At 41.3% G+C, this 16593-nt stretch overlaps 1 protein-coding gene across 3 annotated transcripts in view; it reads right to left on the bottom strand.

Annotated features, from left to right (window-relative positions):
• ATP8A1 (ATPase phospholipid transporting 8A1) overlaps positions 1-8042 on the bottom strand; it is a 118225-nt gene extending 110183 nt beyond the window's left edge. For 2 of the 3 annotated variants that reach the window (XM_051617430.1, XM_051617431.1), the window contains exon 1: positions 7789-7961. In XM_051617430.1, coding sequence (XP_051473390.1) covers positions 7789-7837 — 49 coding nt within the window. In that variant the 5' untranslated portion in view covers positions 7838-7961. Of the gene's footprint in view, positions 1-7788 lie in introns of all 3 variants that reach the window. The other variant, XM_051617432.1, reaches the window with a different exon arrangement.
• Between the last annotated feature and the right edge of the window lie 8551 nt (positions 8043-16593).

Here is a 16593-nt window from a genome sequence, read left to right as displayed (position 1 = left end):
CGATCCCTGCATAGTCCTCTCCAGCCACCTGTTCCCGCTCTCACTTCTTGTATGTTCCCTTTTTACACTTGAGTTTTGTCAGTGACTCCTTGCTAATTCAAGCAGTAATACTGCCACCTTCACTTGATTTCTTGCTCATTGTGATGGACACATCTTGAGCTGGAAGGATATGATCCTTGGAAGCCAAGGTGATTAAGTAGATGTTGGTTTATGGGATACCCTTCTTTCATCTGCTACAAATTTTCTAAATGACACTAGCCAGATTATCTCCAGAGAAATTGTATCAGCTTATTTTTCATTTTGCGTGTGCTTAATTTGAAATGGTATTATTACATTTCCTGACATTCCTAGCACTTGCCTCCACTAGTCAGTGAAAGCTAAGCTTGGTGCATATTCTTCTAAAAACTATGAGGCATTTTATACCAACCTGCAATACAACTTTAATCTTTTAAAGGGGATATCAATGTATTATTTCTCAAGAATTTTCACCAATGTTTTGTCAACCACTCAGGCATTACATTTATGACCAACAGGATTACACAGTCTCTTCAGACTGGAGCTTGCAAAGTAAACACAGGTATGGCATAAATGACCAGAAAGTTTTTAAATTATATCCAATAATCTGTGTGTACATAGCTTCTTGTTAAATAAGCACTGTTCATTCTGTATACCAAACGAGAAAGGTACACAGAGAAAAATAAATAAATTGGAATGCAACTGAATACATCAGAATCTATGTGTATGTCCATAATAATTAAGGTGGACATGAAAACATAAAGCTTATTTCTAGCATGTTCTATAAATCCTTACAAACAAGTTACGCAAAGTCATCCTGGCCCACTACATAGCCTCTTACCTGTTATATCCAGAACATACATTTCAGACACTACCTTGCAAGGTTAAATCTCCACACACCGTGCAAAGACTCAGCAGAAACTTGTAATCTCATGCTATTTGCTATTCATTACAATTCACAGATTCCATTACTATGCAGGAAATCTCCACTACTACATTCACTCACTGCAGTTTCTCTGTTGCTTTCCTTCCAGCTTCTGTGGCATGAAAGGCACAGATCCAACATGCTTCTATTCAAACTTCAGTATGTATCTCAAGAAGGCCCTTCAGAGGGAGGGTAGCCAGCCTAACAGGCTGGGCCCACCTGAAAAAGTGTCCACACAACACTCCTCAACTCAAGGAACTGCACAGGCATGTGTGAGAGACTAAGCATGCCATTCCCTTTTCTTGTCATTACCTCTTCATCAAGTGACAACCATCATACAACTGGCCATGCATGACCTCCAGCACACAATTCCATAAACATAAATCCCAGTAAAACAACTGGGTGTATGTACATCTTTAAGAAGACTAGGTTTTCAGTCAAGCCACAGGTGCACATCCAATCACACTATCTACTTAAGTTGAAATCCACCACATGGCAAGCACACCCTCATTCCAGGTTTAGGATGCTTACTTTCAAGTTGTTCAATGAAGGAGCAAACACAAAATATGACTCCTGTGAAAGCACTTGGGTAGGAAAGTTGGAAGCTAATGCGTCAAAAGTACCAACCTAGCCAAAGTTCAGGAAATAAGGGAAGAGTTTGCACATTTGTGGAATGTAACTACTTGAAAAATAAAGTGCTCATTTAAAAACTTAGGTTGGTATAAGCCTTGATTACAGTGATAGAGGTAAAGCAAATGTTAGCAGACATTGAACACTATTTCTTACCTAAAAGATAAGGGTGAAAAAAAAAAAAAAGAGACATGAAATTTTAATTCAACATTTGATGTAGAGCTTCTACACTACTCTCCCACAATACCATTTCTTAAAATGTCCATATATTGCCCTTTGCAACACCACCACTACATCTTGCTTGCATTTCCTACCCAAGAACTTCAGTCAAGACTCTGTGCTCCTGAGTTTCAGTTCCTCTGCAGCTATGCATCTATCCTGGTTACTTAACAGATGCCCAATGTCTGGTCAGAAATTGGGCAACTCTTCTTGCCAGGTAGCTGCTGATTTTCTGATCTTTCTGAGGTCAAAGAGAATTCTGTGCTGCACAGCTGCAAGGCAAGCTAAAGCTCACGCACCATTTCTGGGCTCTCAGCATGCCAAATGTCTTCAGGGACACTATACCATCCTGGCCTGCATACAGGACAGGCCTGCCCTACAAGAGCTTTGTTTTGTTTTTAAGTAAAATATTTTAAGTGATGTTTTGTAAGAGAAATTTTCCCTTAATTTGTCAGATATAGGACTGCATGTTCACAGGTACCACCTTGAGCAAGACTGAGAGTTTGTCCACATGATACATTCACTAGAATTGCAACTAAAAATTACCTATTGCATTCCCAGGGCTTGTTTATATTTTGCATCTTTAGAAAACTACCATAAAGAAGCTCCAATTTCTGTCATGTCTTGCCCACGCTCATCTAGCATAAACAGATTAAATCATCACAAGCGTTACTTAATTATAGTATTTATTTCAAATACGAAGTGCAAGGAAATCTTCACTATATTTTATTTATATAAGTAGAGAATATGACAGAGATATACAACAGGTTGGTACCCAAGTGAACCCCAAAAATGCCAGGAGCTAAAATTAAAAAGGAATATGCTTTTCAACAAGGAAGGATGTTAAAGTTATGGTAGTTCATGCATTCATTTGAAATGCCTATCAGTCAAGAGAACAGAAATAACAGCTGCAGATTTATCCCACTATTATAATCCCTTATGCAATCTGGCACCTTACAAGATATCAGATCCAAGATGCTTATTTCACCTATTCACTTCCAAATACTAAGTAAGACATTTATCAAGCCACACTCACAAACCTGAGGCTAATTGCATGAAATGACCCCTGCAATTTTTATGAGCTGCCCTATTTCAAAATTTTAAAAACCCAAACTATAAGCTAGAACTCAGCTGCTGATTAAGCTTACATTCAGTGCAGCACATATACATGAAAGCTCACCACTTAGAAGGGGAAAAAAAAAAATGCTACTAGGTGCTATATTTCTTCCTCTAGAAGTGGGGATCCATTGGCATCAAACCAATTTGTAGGAACTCAGCCTATTAATCAAATAAGCAGAGAGGCCAGCTTGTCATAAAAATATTGTCTAAGAGTAATCTCAAGAACAAATAAAGCACAGCCATGCTTAAGAACGGGAGGGAAATTTCATGAGATCATCTCTTGGTGAAAGTAGCTACATTTTTTATCAAGGTGTGTTTGAAGAGGATGCATTTAACTAACACACAGCAAGAATTAAAAATAATTGGTTGCCCTTCTGTAAATCATTAGAAGGTTCTTGCTTTTTCCAGGGATTAAAATTAAAAGTAGCATCACACTTTTTGGCCAATGAAACAAACAAACAAAAAAAAGCCCCAACCAACCAACTTGAGTTTTTGCCAAAAAGGAAACCATTGAAGACCATATTTTGCTTCCGAGAATAAATCTGGGAGAAACAACTCTGTTCCACACACAATATTTGCAATGACTCCTCCTAAACCAATAAAGTTTCTATATTAGAAAGTAACAATAAATTCTAAAGACTAGGAGACCAAATATTTTCCATATATCCACATTTTTCTTTAAGTAAGGTAGTTAAAAAATTTCAGCTTTATTCCTTAAACCAGTCTTATTTGCATTACAAAGTATGGACAAAGGCAAATACAAATAGGCTGTAACATAGGAAGAAAGGGAAGGAAAGAAAACCCTCACTCAAATCACCAAAAGAATTTTAATTCACTTCCCTTAACAATTAAGAATTTATCTTTTATTCTCAAAGTACAGCATTCAAAAGCTGGTATTGCAGCTGATAACTTTTTGCATGAGTAAGTCTGCTAGCGCATATTCCCAAAGAATGCAGCACAGTTTGGAGAAGGTATCATTAGGAAAAAGAAGGTCCTTTCAGAGTTATTTGTCATAATGTCGTGATAGACCTTCAATGACAGAAGAGGCACTAGGAACCTTACTCTTCATTCTGTCCTTCTGAGGAGCTCAAGCAATGACCTGCCCCAACTGGCTGCTACCACTGAGATGGCCAAGCCTGCACTAGAACTAGATCAAGCTTTTTCCTGTTGTCAAGCACTGGGAGCTCAACATAGTTTGCAAAACAAGACACAAGTAACTATACTGAGCATGACATCAGGTAAAATGTGATATAGTCCTATAGTCCATGAGTAGAAACACCTAACGATATATCAGGCATTACAAGAACAGATGGTCTGCTTGAAGACAATCTGATGACTACTACAGAACTCCAAAACACCTTCCCTGTTCCTATAAAAGTCATCTCATCTTGCATAGATTCAGCTTCACCTAGCTTTCATACAGGCATTTACCTCCAATAATATAAAAATTATTACCTATCATTGTTGGTAGATAGCACCATGGCACCTCAAATTTCTAGCCTTTTTTTGATGATCTAATATAGTACATGCTGAATTCCACAGAGAAAAAGCATTAATGCTTCAATCTTTAGAGAATCCTAATAAGAACTGCCACCCACAATTTCATTTTCCCAGACCCTCAAAAAAATTGCTTTAAATAATTCAATTTAATATTATTTAATAGATGAATATATTAACTGTGCAGCTATATATAGCTAAAATAACCAGAGTTAATTACTGTATTGAATAAAGCTAGATATAGGCTACACTACTCAAAGATTCCCCATGTGTTTTGTAACTGCAGAATACGTGACACTGAAGCTACTTCCACAGCACCGAAAGTCTTAAGTCTGGGTACAATTCTGAATTAAGGTTACTGGTGGTGAAAACACATTTAGTAATTTACTAAATTAATTTAGGAGGGCCAGATCTTGCCTTGAATGAGACTTCATTGATATTCATATCACTTTAGAACTTATGACAAACCACAGGTGCTCTTCTTTGCAACAGGAATAAAAGGCACAAAAAAAAAAAATCTATTAAAAAAGGCTATAAGCATGCCTGGTTATCTTCCATTAGCCATGAAGAGTACAAGAAACTGCTGAGGTTCAGAAGAAGGCCACAAAAATAGTAGCTCCTTTAAAAACACAAACTATTCTCTATCCAGGTAACACTGTCTAACAGATGTTAAAACACCTACAATTTATTTTGTAATAATTTGTAGACTGTAGTGTCAATGCATCTGTCAACCAATTCTTGGAAATCATACAGACGTGCATCGTTCTGACAGTTCTCACTGAAGTTTATTTCATTTGAGCACAACAGTTGATTTTCTGCAGTAATAGTATCTCTTAATGTCAGAGAGTACTTCTTTCTGAAATGACGTCAAGACAGTCTGGCCTGATAAGGTAGCTCATGATCCATGGAAAAGGTCTCCGAAGCAGAAATTTGCTGCTGCAGTGACAGGAAAGAAAAATGAGGTTTTAACCTGACAGATACAATAAAAAAATTCTAGAGTAAGGTAAGTAATATTAAGCTTATCTATCAGATCCCTAAAAGTCTTAGGCTAGTCTAAGGAATGGCCCGTGCCACATTAGCACTTATGGAAGCTGCTATTTGTGATTAGAGTATTACCAGAGACTTCTAAAGAATACACTGGTATGCTACCAATAACAAGAATTTCCTACTCTGCACTGTAGGTAGGACTTTGGTGGAGGTCTCAGAAGGCAGCCTTATCATCACTTCGCACAGTGCTTATCTAAGAGCCTCCTGTGACGGCCAGAGTGAGGGTTTTACAGTTCCTTTGTGTCATTGTCAAATGCAGGGATGAGACCACACTGCAGAACTCTGGAATTTTTTTTATTTTTTTTTTTCTAAATAGTAACATTCAGTTACCAATAACTGTTTAGAAAGGTCAGACATGCTGTCCAAAAGTGTGGACTAGCGAAACTTGGAAGCCACTTAACTCGGAAAGAAAAAATGAAGTAAGTCATTGACACTGGCTTCATTGTGAATGTACTGAGTACAAATATATCGAACTAAATATAAATAAAATTAACTAGGTAAGTGTCACATTAATCTAAGAGTAAGAAAACAGGTTTTAAGTTATTTTTCTTTGAGTAATACTGTGTATAGTTTAGTATGACTGAACAACTCCACTGCTAAGATGAAAAACTATCATATAATTTTCCAAAACATGTTTCTTAAAAGAAGTTTCATACCTATTTTCAGCCCTAAAGGAAGTATTTTTGAGAATCCTCTTAAATTCTGTATTCAACTGTTTTACAGCCATCCAACCTTGAACACCAAATAAGCTAGACATTTTTCCCCTTTTACTGCATCTGCACATCTTAGAAAGACATTTATCTTTAGGGAACACTAAATTTGTTCATTTAATAACCATTAAGAGTCCTGTAATTAGATAATTTCAAAGAGAGCATCAATTTTGCCAATTTATTTGTGCTAAGCCTTCCATGAAAACCAACTGTCTGGAAAAGAATGAATGGACAATAACTGAAATGAAGCACTGACAATTTTTACATTTAACTAGTACCATTATGTGCATATACTAATAACTAATCACTGTGTGTATAGCAAGCACAGCTGCTCTGGTTGCAGATGCATTACTGGAGTGTCCCTGGAAGGATATACCTTCTTCCTTTCTTAGAAAGATTCTATTTCTTGGCCAACTAACACTTTCTAGGTAAAGGCAGAGCCAAATCTCCTACAGAAGGCATGTAACACAGGAAAGGCAAAAAAGAACACAGAGGTAACAACCAACTTCCAACCCATCTTCTTCCCTCATGCTCTTCCTAGCACAAATAAAAAGATTAAAAAAACATTTGTTTGGAAGGAAGAAAAACATAGGGAAAATTTCAACCTCCCTACATAGCCAAAGCAAGAAAAAAAAAAAAAAATCCACCTGATGTAATGGTTTGAGTGCGAAAACTTTTAGCAAAAGGGCTGAAAGCTGTGCACCTGTGTCATTACAGGGACACTGCTGTCATTACCTACAGCAACTGGAAATCATGAGCTGCCCTCACACACTGCTGCTTTGGTATCAGTGATTTCAAATCTTACTTTTGCCTGCAACAAACACCATAGTAAGATAATTTCACAGCAGTGATTCTTTTTACATGGTAGTTCTTGGCACATTGCTACCTGAAGGTAAGCAACGCTAACCCTTAGCTAGGCATGAGACATCAGCACGGCTGGAAGCTTTCGAGCACGTTCCCTGAATCAGATACGGTTTTTTCTGATGATCGGTGTACACTTCCATAGTACATATGAACGATGTGCCGACTTATCCCTGGAACGAATACACTAGGACAAACAACCCATGCCAGCAGACACTGTTGCCCCTTCGGTTCCCCGCCGTTCAGGGCCGGCGGGCCCTGCAGCCGAACACACCGGGGGAAACGGAAAAACCGCTCGGCCCGAAACGCTGCCATCGCTGAGGCAGCAACCGCTGCCCGGGTGCTCACCGTCCCCGGCAGACACCGGCCAGCCAAAACCACGGGGCCGCCCGCAGCACACCGCCCGCAGCAGCGCTCACACCGCGGCACACGGCTCGACCCCGGCACGCGCCCGCCGCCGCCTGGGCGATGCGGGGGGCCCCGACCCGCGCTCAGGTGCGCTGCGCGGGGAGAAGCGGCGATGCCGAGATCTCCTCCCCCACCTCCAGTGCGGGATCGGGCAGCAGGCACGACCGGAGGCCGCGGTGAGGGGCGGCACGGCGGGCGGCGTTCAGCGGCGACTCTACTGCGGGTCACGCCGCCTCGTCTCCCCGCCGCCCCCTCCCGGCCCGGCGGCGCAGACCCCGCCGCGGCTCAGCGCCGGAGGGTGGCGGTCCCTGCCGGTCCCCTGCGGCTGGGGAGCGGCGAGTGCCGGGCGGCACTTACCCTCTGCGCGGGAGCGGATCTCGGACACGGTTTTCTGCACCGCCGGCATCGCCGTCGGGCGGGGGGCGGTGGCGCGGCCACCTCCGCCTGCGCGCCCTGCACCTGCCGCACGCCGGAGCGCGCCCCGCGCCGCAGCGAGGCCCGGGGCGAAGACGGCGGGTCCAGGCGGCGGGTCCTGGCGGCGGGTCCTGGCGGCGGGTCCTGGCGGCGGGGCTCCGCGACGGCAGCGCCCCCGGCAGCCCGAGCCTACAGGCTCTCGCTGCCGCTCCTGACTGGCCGCCGGGGCGCCAGCGCTCCGCGTTCCCCTGCCTCCTCCGGAACCTACCAACTCCGCCTCCCCCCCCGCCTCCTCGTACCGCGGCGTCTCGCCGCCATCTCCCGCCCCGGTGGGCTGAGGCTTGCCTGGTCGCTGCGCCTCACCGGACGCCGGCACTACGGCCGGTTTCGGCCCGCTTCTGCAGCGAGCGCAGGGTTTTTGACGTGATACTCCCCCCCCCGGTGACGCGAAGGGAATGGAAGGCGCCGAGCCCTGTGCTGCCGCCTGGCCCTCGGGGCGGGAGGGGGAGCCCGGGGGAGGCTGCCCGGTGTCCCCTGTCCTGGCAGCCGGGGCGGGCGGAGTTTGTGTCCAGGGCGGTGCAGCTCAGCCCCGGCGGGGCGGGAAGTGGTGGGCCGCCGGGCGAAGCGAGGTGGGCTGCTGAAGGTAGCGACCCTGGAGCAGTGCGGGGCTCCCGGGCCGCGCGGTTGGTGCAGCCCCGCGGCCTGAGCAGGGGATGTTCGGGGGCGGCAGGCTGGGCGGAGCTGCCCAACCGTGTTTATCTGCGGCGGGCGGGGCTCCTTCCTTCCCGTTGTACACAGTTTAGCAAGGGGTAGATGAAGCGGAGGGTGCGGTGCGGGGCGGGAGGCGTTCATCGGGAGAGGGAATTCGAGATGCTGATCTAAAGCCCCCGCTCGGGCGGAGGGAGGCCCAGTGCCGCTCTCTGTCTGACAGGCAGCTTTCAAACTCTCGCCCAGCTTTTTATTTTTTATCTCAATAATCAGAGTGTTGCAGTTTGACAGCCCTGAGTCAGTGTGAATCCAAGCTCTTCTGTGTGGGCTGGTGGAGAGGAGGTCCCAGCTGCAGATGCCTGAGGCTGGAGCAGCAGCGGCAATTTTACTTCTCGACTGTTAACGTGACACTTGGGCGACTGCAACAGGCTGAGAAACGTGTCGCTGGCATCTTGTCCCTGTGTCTCAGTAAAAAGACAGTGAAAACAGGACGAAGAAGAAAACAGGGAAGGTGATACGATTTGGAGCTGTAGGTCTTGGCATGTTTATGTTTTGCGTCCGTTTCAGTCAGGCATAAGGCATGCTGACTGCCCTGAGAACCACGGGAGTTATGAAATAGAATAAAGCTACTATTGTCTCATGAATCTTGAGAGGATTGAGGCTGACGTCTTCTAAAGGCCAACATTGCATCCTCCAGAAATAATACAGTCAGATTATGATGTGGGATTGTTGCTGGTTTCTTTACAGAACATACATACATACTATGAGAAAAGTAGGTATATACAGTCTTGACAGCAGCGTCTTTTGTTTGGTAAAATTGTATCAATTTAATCTTTGTAACTCCATCAAGCAGCACTTCATTTGTGGAGGAAAGTGGACAAAGCATTTGATTTTCTTAAATGCCAAGCTCAAATACCTGGAAAAGGAATACTTTGCTTCCCAGAATACTGCACTGGAAAATAAATGCAGCCTTTTTTTTTTTTTTCAAGCCATGGGCCAGAAGACCTGCTGGAGACCCCTCCTGAAAAGAGAATGGTCTTCTGCATCATCCTATGCAGCAATCTGTGTATGGTTTTGTGTTTTGGTTTTGTTACTGGTTTTTTGGTTTGGTTTTTTTTTTGTGTGTGTGTTGGTTTTTTTCTTGCTGAACCAGAAACAAACATTATAGAAAGATCTCTGCTTGTGCATTTTTACTAAAACAAAAGCCTGCAGAGAATGTGCATTGCCTGTCCAGTTTTAAGAAATACTCAGTGTAGGTCGCATTCAGGCTTGGCTGGTGGAAGCTCTTTCTGTAAGAAACAGCTTTTAATTTATCTCTTGAGATTCCATTAAAGGCTGACTGAAATGGTCATTTAGGAGATTCAACATATATATAACCCTCCCAGTATAAATAGGGCCCTTTTATGAAAAGGGATCTTCTGTGGAGTTTTTTGCAATTTGTAGCAGTTACATTGTTGTTAAAAGGCTGCAACCAGACTGTGAAACTCACTATAAATTTATATACTTACTAGTCCACATGCATTTGCCCCCAAATGACTGCAATGCTGGTGAAAAATAGGATTGTCACTTAAGTCCACTTTAAAATCCCGTTTTATGTCTAAACCTTTCTTTTTGACTGCAAGATCTCTGGCAAGTGGTGTTTATTACTGGTACCTTTGGGCAACTGGAAATTTACCCACTTGAGTACAGAAGATGGTAAAACAATGCTGCCAAGTGCTCATTTCCCTTTATGTATAGTTATTTTACAAACAAGGCCACTATCCACATCACATAACAAAACAGCAACAAAATTAGTAGCTTTATTCTTTTATACTTTTTTGTACTCTGAGTTACTGTGAATGCTTAATAGCCCTTTAAAAAAAAGAAAAAAAAGCCTTTAAAAATTCATAGTATGAATAATATTTGAAAAAAATTATGGTATGAATAATATTTGAAAAAAAATAAGGAAGAAGGCTCTAATAAATCTTACCATCATGTAAGGAATTATCCAGTTTTCCAGTTTCATTGAACAGAGCTGCAGTTCTAAGCTGCACACATTTAAACATTTAATCACACAGCACACAGTTCATCCAGGTGTTGTCCAAATGTAGGAAACTGAACTGCTGTATTTCCTAATGGTCTCCATCCACTTGTGGTATTATTCCAGGAGAAGCCCAGTAGCCTCTATCCTTTCTCCCTTCCTCCCCCCAAGATCTGTTGGTACAACCAACTGACCCCTGTATTTCTTTAGAAAATGAGTATATTAGTTCAATTCCTTCACCTCCTCTGTGGTAATCACAGCCTGTGTCACTCAAGCAGTTTCTGTGTCCACACACCACCATTCTTTTTTTGATAGAAGCAGGTCAGAAAAGGCTTCTGCAGCTTTTTAAATCTGAGAATATGCTCAGTTTACACACTTGAGAGTATGCTCTATATGTAAAGAGTCCACTGTTTGTGTGTGGATCATTGCTTGTTCGGAATATGCACAATGGAGCTCCAAAACAAGCAAGACAGCCAGCTTTCCAGAAGAGGTGTAAATTAAACAATGTACTTATATTATACTTTCACGATTAGATGACACTCTAGGTTGAGCTTTGTCTCTGATTTCAATGTGTATTTGGAAATATGTTGAAGCTCTGGTGTAACCAATAGTTACTTATTAGCATTAATTTATTAGCAGACACTACCTTTTGGCACGAAAGAGGAGAGAAACCTTGGTTATTTTAGATACATGCAGGGAAATGGCGTATCCTCAGAGGAGAACAAGTTATTTCAGATGGAGAAAAAAGTGTTGCAATGACAGCTGAAATGTTGAGCTAATAAAAGAAAATTATGAAAGGCCTTGATTACAAGTCTGTTTGTATGCCAAAAAATACCACATATACTACTTCATAGTTTTATGGATCAGACCAAGCTATGATGAGGCAGTCGTATCTCACCAATTCATCCCTAGCAGCCTTCAGTGGTATAGACTACTTAACTCAACTGAAATCTGTGTTTGAAAATGCTATAAACACTCACCAGAACTTGAAATGCAGAAATTTCCATTATTTACAGTATAGTAACTGTCTACTGTAATAGCCTCACAGAGTAAGAAATATTATCTTTAAAATGAATTGCATGTATACACAGGGAAAATGAGGTCTGCAGGCTTGCAGTTTTCATAAACTTGACACACATAAAGTTTTAATCTGAATTTTTCCTGTAATGCTACTAACATATATGAATGTATACTCCTTTGTAACATACTGTCAGAAAACAGATGGCCAGGTTTCATACAATAGAGGAAGGGAAATTAATAATGTAACTGCAGCTTCTTTCCCAGAGTTGTCTGGAAAGGATTTCTGGCATATGCCTTTTTCTACTTCATAAGATACTGCAGCAACTGGAGTCTGTGCAATTAATCTCAAACCATCATTTAGCCAATATCTTTGTAGTTTAATACATCAAATGTTCCCATAGCATGGGAAGTTTATGACAAAATTTTCTTAATAGCTACATTGAAAATTTAAGAAGGTGCGGGGCAGTAACCATTTAGTTCAGATGTGGCTATAATTTGCCTAGCAGGTAGGAGATTATGTATGGTGTTGCTGAAGATTAAACCAGTGCTGTGCTCAAAGGAACAAAAGCACATTCTTGCTTTGTTTATCTTCTTTGACCCTCTGAAAGAACAACACTTGCAGGCTTTGTGTACTGATTTTTAAATCCATAGTGCGTATGTGTAAGCATAAGCTTTTGCTCTCTGCTCTATAAGCAGATAAGATAAAGTGCTTTGAAATTCCACCTAAAGACATTGAAATGGTGACAAGGTGTTTTATTTATGAAATTATATGTTAACTGATTGTTATTTTCTAAACATTGAAATCTCTCATGGTAGGTTTTTTTTTAATCTTCTCAGATAAATATATTTCTAAAGCAAGATTATTTAAATTCTTTTACTTTCCTTTGCTGATATTTCAAGTACTTTCAGTGAAATTCCTGACAGTTCTCTGTGTGGTTTAACAGAAAAAAAACCCTCTTTTGTTGCCCTAACATGACATCAAATACACCAGCTAGCCTATACTCTGGAAGTCAGCAAAGTCTGTCCAGTGTTCACATGTACTTAACAATATCTCACTGCAAGATATGAAGAATGATTTGTCCTCTATTTGCTGTTGTTTATGTGATGATAGTTTGCCCTTAACTGTTCTGTACCCCATCCCTCAGTCATAAAAACAGATCACCTGTGGAAACAGATTGTGAGGTTTTCATTATATAATGTCTTCGATCTGAGCAAGCCAGTGTAAGTGTATATTGTGTGCATCTTTTATGATTATGAAAGACAAAATTTCTCTATTCCCAAGGCAAGACTTGTTAATAAATGAACCCTCAAATACCTAAAGTGGATATTTAGATGTATAGAACATACCACAAAACACGTTAGATCATTCAACACCTTTATGCGAATTTTGGAAACCTGTGAGGGCATTCCTATTAGCTTCTCACTCAGCTGCTGTAGCAGTGCCTGAGTGCATAAGCAAAACATAGGAAAGGAAAAAAAAACAAACAGAAACAAAGCACATCTGGAGTGTAACAAATGTAGGGTACATCTATATATCCTTTTCTTTGTAGACCCAGCTCTGCACCCGAACCTAAATGTCCTTTACTCAAATTTCCTTAATACATTGTTAGAGTCACATTCAGGGCACTAGAGGAAAAAGACTTAGGGATACATAATTCTATAGCATAGGTCCAAAGTCTTGTGCTTGCCATGGAAATCTGTAAGGATAGTTCTTTGGTGTGGATCCTTTAACACCTTGAACATCAAATGGACCACATTATGCTTGCTCGTTCCTGAAAAGACATGATCTCATATGCTTAAAAGGAACTGGGGTACTTGAAAGCAGCCAACCTACAGGTGTCCACACTTTATGAATAGCAAAAGATGCATGTTTGGGGATTACATATTTATTTGTACTATTACCTTTAAAGGAATGTAAAAAAGTGAGATACCTATATTCTCTCCCTGAGTGTGCCAAGGGGTCTGTTGTGTGACCTTGGATAAGCACTTCCTGGCTGCTGTAACTCCATTTCTTTGGAACTTGAGCCGTTTGCATGAACGTTTCTCTCTTGATACTCTTTTGAGTAGTGCCAGCCCCACTGCAGTGGAGTCCTGGCCTCAGTAATAGTGGCAACAACAGTGATTAGTTTTTTACAGGAGGTGTTCAAATACCATGCAAGACTGGGTTGAAATGACCATCATCTTGGGCTTCCATGGTCTTAAGTAGTGGATATGGGTCCACAGTAGAGACAGTGTCTTACAGGATTGCCAGTGCCTACCTGCTGTACCCATAGCACTTTGTAACTTTGTATGCTGCAGCAGGATAAACAGGAAGAGCGAAGTCGTGCAGAAGCAGACAGCTAAAGGAGAATGTGAATGTTCGGGTCTGTGTGTGACTCTCTTGACAGCCACTCACAGCTGCAGAAAATATGAGAAGGAAGAACATAATGCCTGAAATAAAAGCTCTGCCAGAAAACAGGACAAAGGTTTTATCTCTTGCCAGACTACTTGGCGTTCACAATGGGTTCAAGAGTATCACAGTGTTCTGCAGGCACCCCTTGATGTTTGTGTAGCTGTGACAAACACACAAGCACCCGTTACTCAGCAGGAAGAAACTGAAACAGTCACACTGGTAGTTTTAGTCTGGTATTGTGGTGGGCAGATTTGTCGCGTAAGGAAAATGGCACAGGAGCAAGCAGTGTTGGCACATAAAGAAAACGGATCAGGAGGAGTGTGGCCAGCCAGATGGCCTCTTTGTGGTGAATAACAGGCCTATGCAAAAGCTAGATTAAAACCACAGAAGAGAAACAAAATGCAGATGTTTATATTAGACAGGTTTCTGTGAGGGCAAACTATGCGAGAAAATGCTAAAAGGGTATCTTAATGACCGTTTAATCCTGCTGTTCAGTGATTACTTTCAGAAATTGGTGAAAATTTAAGTTATATGGGTTTACATTCATAGGAATAGAACAATGTCCTGCTGCTTTCCTCCATTTTATGCTGGCTTTAATACTTATCAGTTTTAAAGAGTTTCTCAAACTGTAAACATGGGATAACTGGACAGTGAATGAGGACTCTGAAGTTTAAATTTAAAACTTTTTCAATAGCAAATATCTTTCCTGATAGCATTGTTAAAATACTCATATCTTAGAGAACAAGGAGGGAGAACAGGCAGAACCTCTGTCAAAACAAATGCTTTCAGTTTTCCAGGAAGTCATTTACAAAAAGCACTGATAAGACATTTAAATATCTATCGATACAGCTGCCACCAGGGGCTATATTAATAGGAATATTCAAATGTTAGTAAACAGAAGGAGCTCATAGACTAAAAATGCATCACCAATCTGAAATTCATTGAAGGAGGAATAGACTGTGTTAAACAAAGCAGTATAGTGCATGAGTCATCTCCATGTTTTGAAAAGAGCAACCAGGTGTCACTCTTTATAGTAGTAGGGCAGTACAACATGCACTATCTGTTATCCTGCAATGTAGCAGATTTGAGCTTGGGAACAGATCTCCATGCCTTTTTTGTCTTGCTCTGGTTTTACTGCACCCAAGTATAAGAAAGCCTTACAGAGAAAATAGTGTGTGTGGGGAACACCTGTGTTAAATATTAACTTCTCATTTAGTTGAGAGGAATGATTTCTGACATTGTTCAGCAGAAATAAAAAAACAGTCTACTAAAAATGGGTGAGTCATAACTCTGAAAATCTGAGCTTGCAGATTCTCAGCACAATCAGTGTTTCATAGTAAATTCTCTAAAGGTTACACAGTTTGCCAAATGCATTCTATCTGAGGACTACAAGGTGAGAGCAGGATTCCCTTCTGGAATAGCTCTTCCCAGAGTCTTCCCCGGTATCAGGAGGGCCATTACTAGATTGACATTCAACCAAGAAAAAAATTAAACTTACTGTGCTTTTCAGTGTCAGTTTTGGAAACAACTGTGTGCCAAGGAGGATGAAGTGTGATTGCAAGATTGAGGACTTGAATCAGGAAATAAGTACGGGTAGGGAAGGCAAGATTGAAGCAATATTGTACAAATCCAAGGAAAAGAGGTCTGGCCTGGGAGTTAAAACAAAGGATAAAGTATCTTTAGCTACCAAAGTACACCACTTCTAGGATATCAGGAAGTTGATGCTTTCTACAGACTCATGAACATTATGTTTGGTGTTTGACACTGGGGTGGGTGCTTGTGCTAGTCCTTGGTTAAGAGTTTCAGCTCATAACCAAATGTCAAACAACTCCGGCAACATGTAGGATTTAAAACTCGTGACTGTTAGGGTACTCATGGATTTTACTGGATGCTTCAACAAGTGATTCCAGGAGGATCTTAGTCCATCTGTACACAACATGACATTTTACTTCTATTACAATACATACTGTCTTCTGTCTTCTTCTCTGCAATGTCACAATGAAAAGAGCTACAAGGCTACATAGACAGAAAGGCAGCTGTAACTAATTCAACGAAGATGATTCTGATGTATTTTGTTTCAGGAATTTTTAAACAACCAATGTGAGAGACTAAGACATCCCACTTTAACAGCACCCATTTGTTTGCACACACTCAGTTGCCTAGAGGTAATGTTTACCATTACAGAACAGCACTATTTTCATCTGTCTATCTCTTTGTAAGACTAACACATTGTGTTGGTGTAATTGTAAGCATTTGCCATTTGTATTTTCTTTTACATAGGTAATAAATACAGACAAATCTGAGGAATGAGATAATTGCTTGAGTACTCAAAACCTTGCAACACTGGGCCCTTATGAAATATTCTAACCATGTGCATTTGTGAAATAGTTTTCTTAAAGAGTACTCAGCTAATGCTTTGCATGACCTTTAAACAAAATAATGTCCTTGTGCTTAGTTCATTACATGAAAACATGCAGAATGGTAGGAGTCTCTGAAAAACGTTGAGAGTTTCTAATACAGATAGAGTGAATGTGACATGACAGATGCCCATTCTTCTGTGTTAGGGAGGTGAGAATTCAAGTTTTGAATTATTTGACATACCAAAAAA

The sequence above is a fragment of the Apus apus genome, chromosome 4, assembly GCF_020740795.1.
Source record: "Apus apus isolate bApuApu2 chromosome 4, bApuApu2.pri.cur, whole genome shotgun sequence".
NCBI classification, from domain to species: Eukaryota; Metazoa; Chordata; class Aves; order Apodiformes; family Apodidae; genus Apus; species Apus apus.
Note: the sequence above shows the minus strand (reverse complement) of the source record. Positions and strands in the feature narration are given on the sequence as shown.